At 39.7% G+C, this 19,499-nt stretch overlaps 1 protein-coding gene across 4 annotated transcripts in view; it reads right to left on the bottom strand.

Moving 5' to 3' along the window:
- The window catches only part of LOC120525397 (E3 ubiquitin-protein ligase RNF31), an 82,607-nt gene that overhangs the window by 35,414 nt on the left and 27,694 nt on the right, over positions 1-19,499 (bottom strand). For all 4 annotated transcript variants that reach the window (XM_039747663.1, XM_039747654.1, XM_039747670.1 and 1 more), the window contains exon 6: positions 2,254-2,386. In XM_039747663.1, the coding sequence (XP_039603597.1) occupies positions 2,254-2,386 (133 nt within the window). The remainder of the gene's footprint in view (positions 1-2,253; positions 2,387-19,499) is intronic.

The following is a 19,499-nucleotide window of genomic DNA, read 5'->3' as shown; positions in this document are numbered from 1 at the left end:
CCTCATGAGTTTATTTTTGTTGAGGAGGCAGGCTTCTCCCTCACTAAAAGGAAGGGGGGGCATAATGGGGCAACGGGCTACTGTGAATGTCCCTGGCCAGAGAGGGGGGAATGCGACAATGTGTACCACCATCAGCTACCAAGGGGTCCTCCACAGACATGCCATCCTTGGGCCATACAACACCATGCTTCTACTGGCTTTCCTCAATGATGTCAGAGATCATGTATACCTACTTGACTAGAGGGAGCCAGGACAACCAGAGCAGCCATGCTACAGCAAAATTGGGGGCAATGTCCGGCTCCTCTGGTTTGTAAATGGTTCACCGACAACACCAGATTCAGCAACATCTTTCTGCCTGCATATCCTCCTTTCCTAAATCCTATATAGGAGTTTTTTTATCAGCATTGCGGTGACACCGACACCCCTACATTCATGTTCACCTCCTCCAGGCCATTTATCATTTGATTTTTTGGAGAAAATTAAACTCTAAATTTACTGGCCTGGAATAAACAAGGAGGTCTGTCGTTTCTGGACTTCTTGCCTGGAGTCTCAATTACAACAGATTCCTATTCCAATCCCCATCACTGATATTCCTGTTGAACGGATCGGTGTTAATCTTATAGGTTCATTAAAACCCTCAACCCAAGGACATAAATACATTTTAGTCATCATGGATTATGCTACTTGATACCCGATAGCCATTCCCTTGTGTATGGCCACATCAAAAAATATTGTACGGAAACTAGTAGGGGTCTTCACGTGAGTCAGGATTCCCAAAGAAGTCCTAACAGACCAGGGGATGCCATTTACCTCGGAAACGTTCAGGGAGGTTGCCAAGTTACTGCATATAAAATATCTTAAAACATCAGTCTATCATCTGCAGTCTGATGGATTAGTACAAAGATTCAATCAAACATTAAAACAGATGCTACTTAAGGTGGTCGACACGGATGGGAGGAATTGGGATCAGTTGCTCCTTCTCATGCTGTTCTCTTATCGAGACCAGGTATGCGGCGGTGGAAACACAGGCCCTGGCAAACAAATGGGCTGTGACTCAACTGAGGTATTACCTGTTGGGTTGCAAATTCACCTTGATCACAGACTAAATCGCCTTACAGTGGATGGCCCTGCACAGGAAAAGTAATCCTTAAGACACCAGGTGGTTTTTAGACCTTCAGGCATATCAATTCAAGGTCATTTATAGCTAGGGTCCCCCTTCAGGCCAACGCAGACACCCTTGCGCATGTTTATGACCTCTCCGTTAGGAACGCCCAACCCAATGGGTCTGGGCTGATGGGGGTGGTGTGTGTGTGTGTGTGTGTGTGTGTGTGTGTGTGTGTGTGTGTCATGTTACACACCTGCGATTAGGGGACAGCCAAAGGGTTCATTTCAGGACATGAAAACATCTGAAAAAGGGTTGGAAAAGAGTATTAATGCCTTCTCTCTCTTTAATTGTCCACACAAGCACAGCGGATTAAGTCACTTTTTTCCCTTTCAGATGACCTCACTTCCGTCCCCGTCTTGATCACCTCATTCTATATCCTGCCACCAAAATATAAAACCTTCGTATTGAAATTTATTATTGGTATTTTTGTTGTTTTACAGCTTACAGGACCGGTTTCAGTCATTTTAACTACTCTGCCAAAAATATGTGCCATTCCCCATCTCTTTATTTGTGTCTTTCTGACTTATTTACAATATATACGCAGCTACCATATTTCTATGCTCCTTGTGTTTATCATTAAATTATTCTGAGCCTGAAAACAAGCATGCTTAAGTTACCTTGATACAAATCTAAATGCCGGAGATCTACCTCATATAACACACAAAGGTAAGGTAAATAAAAGTAGGAGCCATGCCGAATTATTGGATTAATTACCAGTATTGCCGAAAGCAAGAGACAGAACAGCATGTTTGCACTATGTTTTCTTGGCTCATTTGCAAACTACTAAACCTCTGACTAAATCAACAACACCATCAGGTCTAGACATTTCTCAGTTTCAGATGGTGTCCACGTGAAACACTTGTTTTAGCAAAAAAAAAAAAAACTGAGCCACAAGTCAGAAATTATTGAAATATTATGAAGAGAAAAGCTAATCTTTTATTTATTAATTTATTTTCCTTGTTTTCACTGTTAGCACAATAAAAATAAATTAAAAATTAGTAGATTCAGTATATCAATGTACTACATAACAAGTAACTGTAAAATAAACATAACTACAAGCAAACTTCCATAAAGAATTTATAAGATACCTGGACTTTTAGTTTCCAATATTGTTGCATTTAGAGACAGACCACTAGTGTGAAGAGGTGTAGGCAGCTTATTGAATTCCACATCCTTCTGTTCTGACAAACTAATTATAGAGGTTTTCAATTCATCGACATTCTGTTAAAAAAAATAAGTAACACATTTACTTGAGTCTACGATGTCATCAATTTTAAGACACTCTAGATTTAAAGATGCATCTTGACAAAGAACCCATCACAAAGGAAATAGAGACAATCTCAGCAAACAATGTTTTGCCAAGACAGTTTTAAAAAACCCTGCCTAACGTTTTTTTCTAACATACCTATTTAGTTCAGGGCTGTGGGGAGACCATGCCTGTAAAATTTTCTGTAAAACCAATCAGTAAACTCAAAGCACCAGACATTCTGACTGTTATTGACTTTAAGACATATAACCATTTATAGAGCAGGAGGCATTCTGATGACTGAGTGTGATGCAATATGGGACAGTAGACAAACAACTGCTGAAGAAGGATGGTATTATGCAGCGTTAGTACATGATCAGGGGTATGCAATGTCAATTTTGTTTTGTCAACCTATGTACAGTAGGTACGATGAGCAGTCTGTTCTAAACCCAATATAGGATGGACTTTTTCATGTTTTCTAGCTCTCTGCTACAATATTAACAGAAGTGACGTTAGTCTGTATACCCAGTAGGGCTGCAACAATAGTTGACATAATCGACGACGTCGACTACAAAAAATCGTTGACACAGATTTTTCATTGTCGATGTGTCATGAACAGAACCTTCAATAGAGGCTCCAGTCACAAAAAACCACATTGGTTTTTGTACATGCAATGCACTACATGAACGTCTGGGGGCAGTATCATTTGCTATTGTTTGTCAAGAACATAGTCCTAACAACGAAGAAGAATGAGAAGAAGAATGTAAAGGAAAATAAACGTGGTTGCAATGGCGAGTCGGATAGAGGAAGGGGAAGGAGATGGAAAAAAATGAGACAGAAACTTTCTAAAGTGAGGGAGCACTTCACCGAAGAAGAAAAAAAAAAGCTGATTACAGATTATGTAAAGTGGAGCTTTCTTTTCACGGCAGCACCATTGCTGGAGATGTGATGCTGCCGTCTCTTGAGAACGTACAGTGGGTACGGAAAGTATTCAGACCCCCTTCAATTTTTCACTCTTTTTTATTTAGCAGCCATTTGCTAAAATCATTTAAATTATTTTTTTCAATCATTAATGTACACACAGCACCCCATATTGACAGACAAAAAAAATAATTTTTTAAATTGTTGCAGATTTATTAAAAAAGAAAAACTGAAATATCACATGGTCTTAAGTATTCAGACCCTTTGCTCAGTATTTAGTAGAAGCACCCTTTTGAGCTAATACAGCCATGAGTCTTCTTGGGAAAGATGCAACAAGTTTTTCACACCTGGATTTGGTGATCTTCTGCCATCCCTCCTTGCAGATCCTCTCCAGTTCTGTCAGGTTGGATGGTAAACGTTGGTGGACAACCATTTTTAGGTCTCTCCAGAGATGCTCAATTATGTTTAAGTCAGGGCTCTGGCTGGGCCATTCAAGAACAGTCACAGAGTTTTTGTGAAACCACTCCTTCGTTATTTTAGCTGTGTGCTTAGGGTCGTTGTCTTGTTGGAAGATAAACCTTCGGCCCAGTCTGAGGTCCCGTGTATGTGTGTGTGTATATATATATATATATATATATATATATATATATATATATATATATATATATATATATATATATATATATATATATATATATATATATATACACACACATACATACATACATAATATATACACACACACACACACACACACACATCATTAACACACTACTTCTCCGCTGCGAAGCGCGGGTGTTCTGCTAGTCTATACTAATAAAAGGCAAAGCCCGCCCTCCCTCCCTCCCTCCCTCACTCACTCACTCACTCACCACTAATTCTCCAACTTCTCGTGTAGGTAGAAGGCTGAAATTTGGCAGGCGTATTCCTTACAGCTTACTTACAAAAGTTAAGCAGGTTTCATTTTGAAATTCTACGTAGCGGTCATAGCGGTCAACAACGTCCGCCATGTTGAACTTTCTTATTCATGGCCCCATCTTCACGAAATTTGGTAGGCGGCTTCCCTGCGCTAACCGAAACCAATGTACGTACTTATTTCGGTGGTATGACGCCACTGTCAGCCGCCATATTGAACTTTCCAAAGTCACTAATTCTCTAACTTCCCGCGTAAGTAGAAGGCTGAAATTTGGTACTTATTTCGGTGGTATGATGCCACTGTTGGCCGCCACATTGAACTTTCAGCGGTCTTTGTTACTTATGGGCCCATCTTCAAGAAATTTGGTATGCGGGTTCCCAACGCTAACTGAATCCTACTTACGTACATATATACGTCCATAGCCTGCAGCTCGGTCACCGTGTAAAGGCGTTGGGTCCCCATCCCAACGCCTCCCACGTTGTTGGCTGCCTGCCTATATAAGGACGTCCGTCGCTCCAGTCTCTACATTCCCTTCCTTGCTTCGCCACGGGATTCACGTCTCACTGCTGATAACTACAGCCTTTTTATTTAATCCACGGCTTCTCCGATGTTTTATTGTTCATTTATTACGATTATAGTTATTGTGTAGGTATTTTAGACTTACTTTACATTGTTCAGGTACCCAATTCCTTTATCATTCCAACCGTACCCCCATTAACATGTCTATCAAGGTGATTACCTTCGATCAAAGAACTGTCACTTACCGAGTGGTTTCCATGCCCGGAGATAGCACCTACCTTTTCCATTCTCTTTGTTACATATTATACGGCCATATCAGGGTCACTCTTGATATCCGGAGGAACACTGTATCTTATGTATTGAATGACTGGGACAGGTTCAACTATGCATCTGCATGCGAGTTGATGGCTGCCACTGAATTGTTCGGTTGTCGCTTTCAAGTGTACCGAAATGGCCAAATATTTTACACCTTTCGACAACCGCCAATGCCTCTTAAACATCTTAGATTGACAGGTGACGATTTCAGTAGTGGACACTTAGATGTTTATGAATGTTTAAACTCTCAAAAGCTGGATGTGAAGTTATCGATGAAACCGGTTGTATACTTACAACGCTTGACAGATGCCGAATATCTCTTCAACACAAGTCCTACAAATACTGTCGTAATTGAAACAAACCATGAAACTCAAACCGATTATAACAGCAGCAATCCAAGCTGTGAGATCTGAAACAAGATTACTGTTCACATGGCCAACTGTACGTTGCATGCGCAAGAGTAAGGTCAGCGCACAGCTTGGTCATATTACAACCGGAGGGCCGAACTCACAATGTGGTATACAAAGAGATCCTTAACAAATAATTATTGGTATATTTTCCCTCAGTTTAAAAAGATTTAATTTTCTTCTTAATAAAAATTTTAAGGCAGTACTTCGCCGCTGCGAAACGCGGGTATTTTGCTAGTATTAACAATAACAGCAACACACTATTCAAAACGGTAAATATACGAGGCAGTCAGGATCGAACCGGGGGACTCTTGATTATAAGTCAGCAATTCCTACCGCTGCAACACGGAAGCTATTGTATCATCCTTGAACCTTTTGTGAAAGTGTTGATTTGATCTTTGCACTTCAGGCTTTACACATTATATAGTTTATGTCTACATTTTGTCATTTATTACTAAAATATGAAAAACGTTTCAGCTTTAACAATGTATTTTTTGGTTAAGTCAAATGCACTTTTTTGTTTAAAGACTACGAGCACTTTAGTTTGTATTGTTTAATGTATTTTTTTTATATTGTGATAGTCACACTAATATAAAAACATCTTTTTATTTTCAAGTTCACACGTTTCACTGGTTATTTTAATTTGATTATTATTAATTTTAATCGTGTTAATGCAGAGACATCAGGGTGACATTCACAGGCTGACAGACGTGAGCAGAAGTGGTAAGATGTGCACTGGAGCCCAGAACAGGAGATGCAACCACAGGTCAAAGGCATCAAAATAGTCAGGCATGATTTAATCGAAAAATAAATTGAACGATTAGTTGACTACCAAAATAATCATTAGTTGCAGCCCTAATACCCACATCTTTCACCCACAGTTTACTGCTCATACAAAATATTGCTTAACAGTAATAGAACAAGTCAATGCACATCCACTCATTTTGCATTATTATTGCACTGCAGGCACGCTACGCATATCAAACTAACAGTGAAAACATAAGGTAAGTATTTTATGTCATATATAGACTGAAACATACTAAATTTGTATAATAAAAAACAAAAAAGAACTTAAACATGTTCTTTTCCAGCTGGAGGTGTTAGCCTCAACATAGCTAGTGTGTGAGTTGATGTAAGCATGAGCTTCACAACCTCATGACACATGATTGGTTTCATCTTGTCTGTTTTTAATAAAACTGGAGGTCTATCACCTGCTTATACACTAGTTATCACTTCAGTGCTGCATTAGGACTGGGTGATGGATTGAAAAATTACCAATATTGACAATAAAGAGACCTCATCAAACTAATTTTGGTCATGACATTGGGATTGATAAAAGCTTTGTCCTACATGTGCATTAAGCAGCTGCCCCCTTAAAAAAACTACAGCACCTTGTCCCAGTTGTAATATACAAACACATGGTTTGTGTGCCAGTCATGAGATAGCACAGGTGCCAAATCAGGCAGGGATAAGTCAGATAAAAAAGTAGACATGCTGCTATCTAAATAAGCTTCAGCAAAATGGACACTGAACAAACGGAAGTCAAATTACATTGCTGTGTGTAAACACGAGCAGCTCATTTGCACAGATGAAAACACTACTACAGTGTTGTGAAATACAAAGAGTGTATGGCCAACTGAGAAACTAACAAGTGCATTCATGACCAAAGTAATATCCTAAAGCAGTAGTCTTTAGCACAAGCATTCACTAATTCCACTTAATATGCAAAAGATTCACACAGTTGGAATGACATCACTAACACTATTACACACTTTGTTTTGAAAGTTTATAAGTTATGTTAAACATTCATTTTCCATTTTTTAAAAGTAAATCTGCAAACTGAACTTGATGTTGACTGTAAAACAAATTTAAAACCGTAATCTGTCATGTTTTATATTATTTCTAGTGTGATTTAGTTAAAAAATGTACAAGATGTGAGATAACATACAAATGGAAGAAATTAGTACAGAACTTCTTAAATAAATGATTTTCAAATGTTATATGAAATATATACTGCTCAAAAGAATTAAAGGAACACTTTTTAATCAGAGTATAGCATAAAGTCAATGAAACTTATGGGATATTAATCTGGTCAGTTAAGTAGCAGGGGGGGTTGTTAATCAGTTTCAGCTGCTGTGGTGTTAATGAAATTAACAACAGATGCACTAGAGGGGCAACAATGAGATGACCCCCAAAACAGGAATGGTTTAACAGGTGGAGGACACTGACATTTTTACTTCCTCATCTTTTCTGACTGTTTCTTCACTAGTTTTGCATTTGGCTACAGTCAGTGTCACTACTGGTAGCATGAGGCGACACCTGGACCCTACAGAGGTTGCACAGGTAGTACAACTTCTCCAGGATGGCACATCAATACGTGTCATTGCCAGAAGGTTTGCTGTGTCTCCCTGCACAGTCTCAAGGGCATGGAGGAGATTCTAGGAGACAAGCAGTTACTCTAGGAGAGCTGGAGAGGGCCATAGAAGGTCCATAACCCATCAGCAGGACCAGTATCTGCTCCTTTGGGCAAGGAGGAACAGGATGAGCACTGCCAGAGCCTTACAAAATGACCTCCAGCAGGCCACTGGTGTGAATGTCTCTGACCAAACAACCAGAAAGACTTCATGAGGGTGACCCAAGGGCCCCATGTCCTCTAATGGGCCCTGAGTTCACTGCCCAGCAGCATGCAGCTTGATTGGCATTCGCCATAGAATACCAGAATTGGCAGATGCACCACTGGTGCCCTGTGCTTTTTACAGATGAGAGCAGGTTCACCCTGAGCACGTGACAGAAGTGAAAGGGTCTGGAGAAGCCATGGAGAACATTATGCTGCCTGTAACATCATTCAGCATTAGCAGTTTGGTGGTGGGTTAATGATTGTCTGGGGAGGCATATCCATGGAGGGTCACACAGACCGCTACAGGCTTGACAAAGGCACCTTGGCTGCCATTAGGTATCAGGATGAAATCCTTGGACCCATTGTCAGACCCTATGCTGGTACAGTGGCTCCTGGTGCACGACAATTCCTGGCCTCATGTGGTGAGAGTATGCAGTTCCTGGAGGATGAAGGAATTGATACCATTGACTGGCCCCACACTTTCCTGACCTAAATCTAATAGAACCCCTCTGGGACATTATGTTTTGGTCCATCCAATGCCACCAGGTTGCACCTCAGACTGTCCAGGAGCTCAGTGATGCCCTGGTCCAGATTTGGGAGGAGATCTCCCACAATACCATCTGTCATCTCATTAGAAGCATGCACAATGTTGTCAGGCATGTATACAAGAACACAGGGGCCATACAAAGTGCTGCGTACAATTTTGAGTTGCTGCAATTAAATTTTGGCAAAATGGACTAGCCTGCCACATAATTTTTTCACTCTGATTTTTGGGGCGTCTTTGGATTCAGGGCTCTGTGGGTTGATCATTTTCATTTCCATCAAACGATGTGGCATCCTTTCGTTCCTAACACATTACCCAGTCTATAGCAGTATAGATATCCAGGATGATTTCTTTTTCCCATTGAGATCTGATGTGTTTTCAAAGTGTTCCTTTAATTTTTTTGAGCAGTTTATAATAAAATACATAATCAACAATTATTTTTGTATCCATTGATTTATATTTGCAGAGACACTTTGAGAGTGTTTGAAAAAAAAAAGTAAAATTCAGTTTAAAAAGAAAAGTCTTATATTTTAAACAATCCAGCTATTTACACATGCAAGTATGAATTTCACTGTACTCTGTACATTTGAGAGTAATTACCCTATAAACATAGATTTAGTTTATTACAAAATTTAAATGTTAACATACTGCACAATGCACATGTTTTTATTTTCATAGATTATGGCACTGAAATAAGGTATGTGACGCTTTAATAGTTTTGCCCATTTTAAAACGTAACCTTTCAGCATATCATGTAATACACAAGTTTAGATATCTGGATGCTATGACAACTAAACACTAAACAAAGGTTGCATTTTTGAGCTCAGGTTGTTAAAGATTTATTGTTAACTTCTCACTATTGATTTAAATTTGTTAAATTATTACAATATTTATTTAAGCTCATATTGCCCAGCCATATGCTGCATAATAATGAAATGTTCTTGATTAAACTTTTTCAAGTTACCCACATCCTGTTAATACCTAAAGTGACAACAAGATAAACACATAAATGAACAAGATAGTGCCATGTGTAGAGGATGAAGGTTCCATGAGGTTTTCCTGGCTTACCTATGATCTATACAAATTCTAGTTAAGTCAACTTTGTCACCATCAGTTCAAAAACATATATGAATAGCAGATAGTGTATGTGCATCAAGTTGCAGTGCTGGGCGACACTGACAAAATTCAGCATCACAATATTTACCCAATATATTACCATATTGTGATATTTATTGATACTTAAATATATGTTAATAAAGATAATAATAAAGTGCCTTCAAATAACCAGTACTCTTTATTAAGAAGGTGTATTGCAAACATTACTCATTATTTCAAAATTTAACAGGACAAAAATAAGATATTATTATTAATAACTAGCAAAATACCCACACTTCGCAGCGGCGAAGTACAGCACTAAAATTTTTATTAAGAAGAAAATTAAACCTTTTTAAACTGAGGGAAAATATGCCAATAATTATTTGTTAAGGATCTCTTTGTATACCATGTTGTCAGTTCGTCCCTCCGGTTGTAACATGACCAAGCTGTGCGCTGAGCTTACTCTTGAGCATGTAACTTACAGTTGGCCATGTGAACAGTAATCTTGTCTCAAATCCCACAGCTTGGATTGCTGCTGTCATAATCGGTTTGAGTTTCATGGTTTATTTCAATTACGACAGTATTTGCAGGATTTGTTGTGTTGAAGTGACATTTGGCATTTGTCAAGCGTTGTAAGTATACAACCAGTTTCATCGATAACTTCACATCCAGATTTTGAGAGTTTAAACATTCATAAACATCAAAGTGTCCACTAGTGAAATCATCACCTGTGAATCTAAGATGTTTAAGAGGCATTGGCGGTTGTCGAAAGGTGTAAAATATTTTGACATTTCAGTACACTTGAAAGTAACAACCGAACAATTCAGCGGCAGCCATCAACTCACATGCAGATGCATAGGTGAAGGGCTTAAGCATTTCACTCTTATAGTGCTCCTGTGTAGTATAATTATCTCCTGTACCGTCATCAGTCCACACCTTGAACCTGTCCCATTCATTCAATACATAAGACAGAATGTTCCTCCGGATATCAAGAGTGAGCCTGATATGGCCGTGCAATATGTAACAAAGAGAATGGAAAAGGTAGGTGCTATCTCCGAGCATGGAAACCACTCGGTAAGTGGCAGTTCTTTGATCAATAGTGATTATCTCGATAGACATAATAATGGGGGTTGGAATGATAAAGGAAATGGGTACCTGAGCAATGTAAAGTAATTGTAAAATACCTATACAATAACTATAATTGTAATAAACAAACAATAAAACAGCGGAGAAGCCGTGGATTAAATAAAAAGGCTTTAGTTATCAGTAGGGAGACGTGAATCCCATGGCGAAGTAAGGAATGGAATGTAGAGACCGGAGCGATGGACAGTCTTATATAGGCAGGCAGCCAACAACGTGGGAGGTGTTGGGATGGGGGACCCAACGCCACCTCACACGGTGACCGAGGTGCAGGCTATGGATGTATATATGTACATAAGTACTATTCAGTTAGCTTTGGGAACCCGTGTACCAAATTTCTTGAAGATGGGCCCATAAGTAACAAAGACTGTTGAAAAGTTCAATATGGCGGCCTACAGTGGCATCATACCACCGAAATAAGTACGTACATTGGTTTTGGTTAGTGCAGGGAAGCCGCCTACCAAATATCGAGAAGATGGGGCCATGAATAAGAAAGTCCAATATGGCGGACGTTGTTGACCATTATGACCGTTACGCGTAGAATTTCGAAATTAAACCAGCTTAATTTTTGTAAGTAAGCTGTAAGGAATGGGCCTGCCAAATTTCAGCCTTCTACCTACACGGGAAGTTGGAGAATTAGTGACATTTGGAAAATTCAATATGGCGGCCGACAGTGGCGTCATACCATCGAAATAAGTATGTGCATTGGTTTCGGTTAGTGCAGGGAAGCCGCCTACCAAATATCGAGAAGATGGGGCCATGAATAAGAAAGTTCAATATGGCGGACGTTGTTGACCGTTATGCGTAAAATTTCGAAATGAAACCTGCTTAACTTTTGCAAGTAAGCTGTAAGGAATAAGCCTGCCAAATTTCAGCTTTCTACCTACATGGGAAGTTGGAGAATTAGTGATGAGTCAGTGAGTGAGTGAGTGTGAATGAGTCAGTCAGTGAGGGCTTTGCCTTTTATTAGTATAGATAATAAAAATAAAATAATGAACTTTTACTGGACTCTACATTAAATATTTCAAATGTATAAAACTGCACCAAAAAACTGCTCACTCAGATAGACAGATACTTTAGTTGTACTTGTACTGCAGATGTACAGATCATGTGCTTTTCCGAGAACTGTCACATGTAGGGCAGAAAGACAAGCTCATCTATACTCTCATGCATGAGTGATGCTTTATACCAAGTAACAATGTTTAAACCTGTGCCAAATGTGTATTCCTGTAACTAGTACCCCATCTGAAAAGGACAAGTATTTTTTTATAAAGTGACACACTCAAGGTACAGTAAATTGGTTTTATCGGTTTCCACCATTGTAAAGCATCACACTCACTGTCTGCATCAGCCATATGCGAACAGTATTGTAGCTATTTCTCAGTTGCATGTCTGCTGGTAAGACCAATTTAAGCTTTCTGGAACTTTCTTAACCATACTATACAAGGAACTTTCAGGAAACACTATCATATACCCCAGATATTTTGTGGACTTGGCAAATAAATAAATTCACACACACAAAAATGTACAGTATAAATCAATTCACAAGTAACCATAGCAGTGCAAACTTTTTGAATACTTCTTCCCTGAACTACTTCTTCTTCCGGCTGCTCCCGTTAGGGGTTGCCACAGCGGATCATCTTCTTTCAGATCGTCCTGTCTTCTGCATCTTGCTCTGTTACACCCATCACCTACATGTCCTCTCTCACCACATCCATAAACCTTCTCTAAGGCCTTCCTCTTTTCCTCTTTCCTGGCAGCTCTATTGTTAACATCCTTTTCCCAATATACCAAGCATCTCTCTTCTGCACATGTCCAAACCAACGCAATCTCGCCTCTCTGACTTTGTCTCCCAACCTTCCAACCGGAGCTGACCCTCTAATGTACTCGTTTCTAATCTTGTCCATCCTTATCACACCCAATGCAAATCTTAACATCTTTAACTCTGCCACCTGCTTTCTGGTCAATGCCACCATCTCTAATCCATATAACATAGCTGGTCTCAGTACTGTCCTGTAGTCCTCTTCTTTCACTCTTGCTGATACCCGTCTGTCACAAATCACTCCTGACACCTCCCTTCCACAATCCTCATTACTCTGAATTGTTGATCCCAAGTATTTAAACTCATCCACCTTCACCAACTCTACTCCCTTTATCCTCACCATTCCACTAACCTCCCTCTCATTTACACACATGTATTCTGTCTTGTTTTTACCGACCTTCATTCCTCTCCTCTCTAGAGCAAACCTCCAACCCTCCAGAGTCTCCTTGACCTGCTCCCTACTCTTGCTACAGATCACAATGTCATCAGCAAACCTCATAGTCCACGGGAACTCCTATCTCATCTTGTATGTCAACCTGTCCATTACTATTGCAAATAAGAAAGGGTTCAGAGCCAATCCCTGATGTAATCCCACCTCCACATTGATTGCATCAGTCACTCCTACAGCAGTCCTCACCACTGTCACAATTCCCTCATACATATCCTGTACAACTCTTACGTACTTCTTTGCCACTCTCATACAATACTACAACTCCTCTCGAGGCACCTTGTCATATGCTTTTTCCAAGTCCACAAAGACGCAATGCAACTCCTTCTGGGCTTCTCTGTACTTCTCCATCAGCACCCTCAGAGCAAACATTGCATCTGCGGCGCTCTTTCCTGGCATGAAACCATACCTCCTTTCTTAACCTAGCCTCCACTACTCTTTCCCATAACTTCATGCTGTGGCTCATCAATTTTATCCATATGTAGTTATTTCTTTCATGAACACTATACATTATTTTTAATATTTCCTACAAAGCATAGAATAAGAACAGATTACAAAGTAATATCATGTTACTTAGCACAATAATTAGAGACCACACACCCCCGCCCCACCTTTCTTCCAACTGGTCAGAGTTAATGATCTGATATAAAAATATCGCTATGCACTGCCTCACTCTGCGTTTTTAGCTGCCTGATTGAGCCTCTCTGACTTGTCACCTGTATTCAAATACACAGGCTCTTTAGAGGGCCTGTGGTCCTGATAAGATATAAGAAGAAATATGCTGAAATGCTTAAGACTCTAAAACTCATAAATATCTATATAATAACCAACAAGATAGAAATTCAAATGTAATAAATAGATTTTTTGTATACATTATTCATACTTTTGTGGGCATAAAAGTTTGGTATCTAAATGCAACTTGGCATTAAAGACCTGGGTCCTCAAGTATAATGCCGTGCATAGAATTCACACTAAAACGTGGCGTACAGACAAAAACAGAAATATGTGTATGCACAAAAAAAATCCAGATGCATAAATCTGTGCGTACGCCAACTTCCACATTCTTCCGCTACATAAATCCCGGCCAGCATGAAATGTAACGCACATGCAGGATCCTGCCGACCTCTCAGAATTAAACCTCTTTGAATATGCAAATCAATATAAATTGCCCCTTAACTTCAGCATTGTGTGAAAAGACAAATGGCAAAACCACGGGGAAAATAGAAGAATTTCAGTGAATACTAAGTGGAGGCAAGAAAAAGTGTACTATTTGTTGGTTTAAGCAGTTATATAAACAACAAAAGGAAGTTGATCGAGTGACACAGTGATGGAGAAACTCAAAATTTCAAGTTCAGAAAGTCGTACAGTGCCTAAAATAAACAAGAAGTGCTCAGTTATTAAAGTCGCTGTGACTTGTGTGTTGTAGCCCACTATCTGAGCGTCATATGGAAGCGTATTAGGGTACAGAGAAAAGAAAAAAAAAGGGACACAGTGGGGGAAAAAAAAGGTTGAAATGTCAACTTAAATTTCCAATTTAATCACGTAGTTTATTTTGTCATTAAAATAGAGCGTCCTAAACTTAAAATTGTTTAATTTACTAGTTTATGAAATTCCATTGCGACTAAAGTAGCATGTTAAATGCTTTATATTCCCTGTGTTATTCTATTACTCTATTCTATTCTATGTACTCTGTGTGTGTGAATCACTATGTGCTTCTTAAATGGGCTTTCTCTTATGCCGACAGGACACAGAATACATTACACTCATGATATTACAGCTCTCTGAACAATTTAAATACTAAGATGTATACTTGATATCATTTTCATGATGACAGGAATTAAAGCATGTATTAAACATGGGGCGCCCTGTCCAGAGATTGTTCCTGCCTCCAGCAAGGTGCTTGCTGCACCGTGCGTGACCCTTGATGAAACAACTGGTTGCAGCAATACTGTCTTTTTCAAACATACTAACCCACAATTCCTGTCCTTCCTTTTCTTTCTCCATGTAACCAATCGCCACACAAGCTCTGTAATAAATGTCAAGCCATCTGTAAGCTTAGAACGTCAATTCTTCAAAACTTTTAAGGAACACTAAAATATCTTCGCAGTACGTATTTAATTGTTCCATTCATCTATCTATTCAGGGTCACACCAGTCCAAGCAAGCACACAGTGCGAGGCAGGAACAATCCCTGAACGGGGCGCCAGCTCACTGCACCCTCACACATGCATTTATTTAACAATATAAATCTGTATAATGCAATATTCATACTTTACAGTATTTCATCTTAAAAATGATATCAAGAGGTCCAAGAAGATAGCATTTGAAAATCAAAATCGACTTAGAAGCCAGTTATCATCTGTAAATATGTGCTCTCTTCTATTGAAATGAATTCCTTTATTGTTATTGTATGGTACAAACAGATTCAATCTGTAAATCCTCCTTAAAATTTATTTTCTTTTAAAATGATAAAATAACAGTAATCTATACTAATAAAAGGCAAAGCCCTCACTCACTCACTCACTCACTCCTCACTCCTAATTCTCCAACTTCCCGTGTAGGTAGAAGGCTGAAATTTGGCAGGCTCATTCCTTACAGCTTACTTACAAAAGTTGGGCAGGTTTCATTTCGAAATTCTACGCCTAATGGTCATAACTGGAAGGTATTTTTCTCCATTAACTGTAATGGAGTTGAGCTGGAATGACGTGGGGGGGCGGAGTTTCGTGTGACATCATCACGCCTCTCCGTAATCACGTGAACTGACTGTCAACGCAGTGCGTAGAAAACCAGGAAGACCTCCATAAAGCGCTTAAGAAAACATGCATTATATAATTTAGAAGGCAGCGAAACAATAAGAAGCGAGCGAGTGACATATACTACCATATTCATGACTGCTGCTACCTCGGAAAGAAAGCAAGGTGTAAACCTAAACTTTAAATTAAGTTCATAGGCTACCGCTGGCGTTTCACTTGCCCACAGGTAATGCGGGATACAAGTTTAATGAGAGGACGGGATATAAGCGAGTTTTGATCACTTTGTAACTAAGTTAAAATTGTAGGTGAAGGGGTGTGCTTATGCAAATTCCGAGACTGTGTTTGTGGGGGATTGACAGTTAAGGTGGGTGGGGGAGTCACGTCATCATCTCCCCTCCCATTCATCTCATTTGGCTCTGAGCTGAGCTCTGCAGCTAACGCCGTCTTCCGAAGCAATTCGTCAGACTGCCACCAAATACTCACAGAAAAATCCACAAGTTAATACACACGCTGTCTCTATAGAGTTTCTCCACACTGAATCCTCCAGGCACTACTTACAAAAGGTTACATTGACAATCGTGTTACGTTATTTTTAAAATCTTTCCTTTTCTTAGCACAAGCACAGCTGAGAAGCTTGATGCATGTGCTCCATAACGCGTTAAAAATAATGCATTTAATCACACTTTGCATTACAAGCAAAGGGGAGCTTTTGTCAATGCATGATTTCCTGGTACACTGATTACTTTGATCAGCGCATCCCGATTCATTTTACCCTCGCACCACCTTAGTTTGAGAAGAAGTATGAAAAAATATGAGGTTAACACAGAAAAACAGATCACCAATTCAAGCTTTATGAATAATCGATTCACCATCAATAATTGTTTTGGTAAAGCCATCCTCCTTCCATTTTATAATTTTTCCGCCACTAGCCATGATTAAATGAGCGGTAAAAAGTAAGAGCAAAGCGAGGGTGACTTATTTAGGCAGGCATATATATGACAGCAACACTCATGACAATGTCAATCATGTTACGTTATTATTAAAATGTTTCCTTTTCTTTTTCATTACTTCTTTAACACACTATTTCTCCGCTGGGTAGCGGGTATTTTGCTATATATATAATATATGAATGACCTCCAAAGAGCTGAGACTTTTGATATCATGAGCGTGTCTGCAAAACTGTGGTCTCCTGCCCTGCAAAAGTCGAGCAGCCAGCGCGCGCATAGCTGTGCCGGCCTTTGAGGCGCTGACTGCGCTTCTGCCTTAAGTCAAAGTGAGCACTTTTAATTTTTTTCATCCTCCCCCTGCGCTATAGCCCAGACAAGTGCAAACACAGGACCCCTTTTCTACACCACGGCAAAATAATATTAAAGGCGATTCACACTTTCTTTTGCACGTATCGATTATGAGGTTCTCACCCCGGATTATGAAGACACGCACATGAGTAGAGGACTGACAGTGCCATCACAGCCGATTAATGGCGAGGGCGTCTCACCAGTCTACACAAGACCCACGCGACTGTCCTCAAAAGGCGATCATAGCGTCAGCGAACACATCTCTCTATACTATATAAAAGAAAGGGCAACTTTCCTTTCTTTACACCTTTTTCCTTTTATCCCAAACCAAAGCCTTTCTCGCTGCAACACTGCAGAGGACACAAAACTAATTTTCTTTAAATGCATACTGTATACATACACACACACACCCCTATCTACATTTTATATATATACAGTGGTTCCGCGAGGCACATTACCAGAGGCACAAATTTGAGCGCTCACATAGAAAATGTCTCCCCTGAAGGAAAACACTTCTATACCACACATATATAAAGCTATACACACAAGTATATGTATACATACTGTATACATACATGCCTCGGTTTCATTCCGCATAACAATCCGACCAAAAGATATTTTGCCTCGGTTCACAACCACACACTCGGTATCAACAAGCCAGGTTCCCTTGCCTGCCTGCAAGCTTGAAAGAGAGAGAGAAAGGCGAGCGAGCACTTGCCTGCTATGGAGGAGGAGATTGCTGCGTGTTTGCTGAAAGCCAGTTTCCTCAGTTGAGAGAGAGAGAGCGAGCTAGCAAGGGGAGGAGGAGGAGATTGCTGCGTGTTTGCCTGCCTAGTAGGCTGTAGTGCAAGTGCCCCACAGGCAGCCTGAGAGAGAAGAGAGCGTGCCATGCTTTTCATTTAAGCAAAGCCGCTCCTTGTTCATCTTTTCAATAAGGCGTGCACTTTTTTGTGCTCTTATTGCTTTTGCAGTTAACTATGGCTTCTAAGCAAGTGGAGAGTTGTCAGAAGAAAGTTTTGAAGAAAATTGAAATCGAAGTAAAGAAAGAAATTACAAAAGGTGGAAAAATGTTTACCAGTTTACTCATTTACCAATCGGAGAACCCTCGTGCTTTCAAGCAGCATAATGTAAACAAAGCCAGACTGCCAGTAATGTGGAGGGTCACAAGAGCGTTCTTTTTGGAATGGCTGCATGAGGCTTTCACTCCCACCAGCTAAGCGGCTAAAAGCACCAGAAACCCAAGAAATCACAAGAGAAAACACCTGAAGGAAAACACTTCATGCCAGAACTTCGTTTCATGCAAGGTTAGTTTTCTTGGTGGTTTTGTATTATGGATTTTTCAAAAGTTAATTTTTAGTTCATAATGCGATTTGTTGCAATGTTATTTTTCTCTTTTTCAAATGTTAAGCTTTTTCCTTGTGCTTAAAACTCATGAAAGGTTTACAGATGGAGTTTTTCATAGTGCGATTAGGTGCGATGTTACATTTCTCTTTTCAAATGTTAAACTTTTTCCTTGTGCTTAAAACTCATTAAAATTGTTTACATGGAGGACTTCATCGTGTGATTTGTTGCAATGTTACTTTTTGGTTGCTTGAGTTGGTTTTAAATGAAGTTGGATTTGTCGCGATGTTTTTCTGCTGTGCTTAAAACTCATTTGAACAACATTGTTTACAGCGATCAGGCTTCAGGTTTAATAGCGATCTCCTGCAATCTGACTTGTTTGCTTGTGAGTTGTTTTTGCAAAGCGCTTCGGAATTCTTCCTTTTTCTGCTGTGCTTAAAACTCATTTTAAAAAATGCTGCTTGCTACACGTGCTACAGAGAGATTAGAGAGCACGGGCAGCTGACAGGGAAGGGATGGGGGGAGGATAGGGGTGTGTGTGCGCTCGCGCTACACAGAGAGAGAGCGGGTGAGCCAGCCTGCTCCTGTAGCTGAGGGAGGGAGGCAGGCAGGCAGGGAGGGAGGGGCTTTGGTGGTGTTTGTGCTACAGAGAGAGAGTGTAGCTGATCAGGGAGCCTGGGTGTTTTGTGTCAGTGTTATTCAATGTTTTTACATTAGTTTACTATTACACTGTGGATTCTATGGTGTAATTAACTATATTTGTGCTTAATCTTTACATATTTTTACATATTTACATACAGTTTGCACGGTCTGGAGCGGATTAATTGTATTTACATACAATCCTATGGGGGAAACTGCTTGGTTCACGACTTCGGTTTCACGACCAAAGTTCTGGAGCAATACATACTGTATGAACGAGGTTCACACTATATATATATATATATATATATATATAT

This window comes from Polypterus senegalus, chromosome 1, assembly GCF_016835505.1.
Source record: "Polypterus senegalus isolate Bchr_013 chromosome 1, ASM1683550v1, whole genome shotgun sequence".
In the NCBI taxonomy this organism is placed as follows: Eukaryota; Metazoa; Chordata; class Cladistia; order Polypteriformes; family Polypteridae; genus Polypterus; species Polypterus senegalus.
This window is presented reverse-complemented; position numbering and strand designations above follow the sequence as displayed.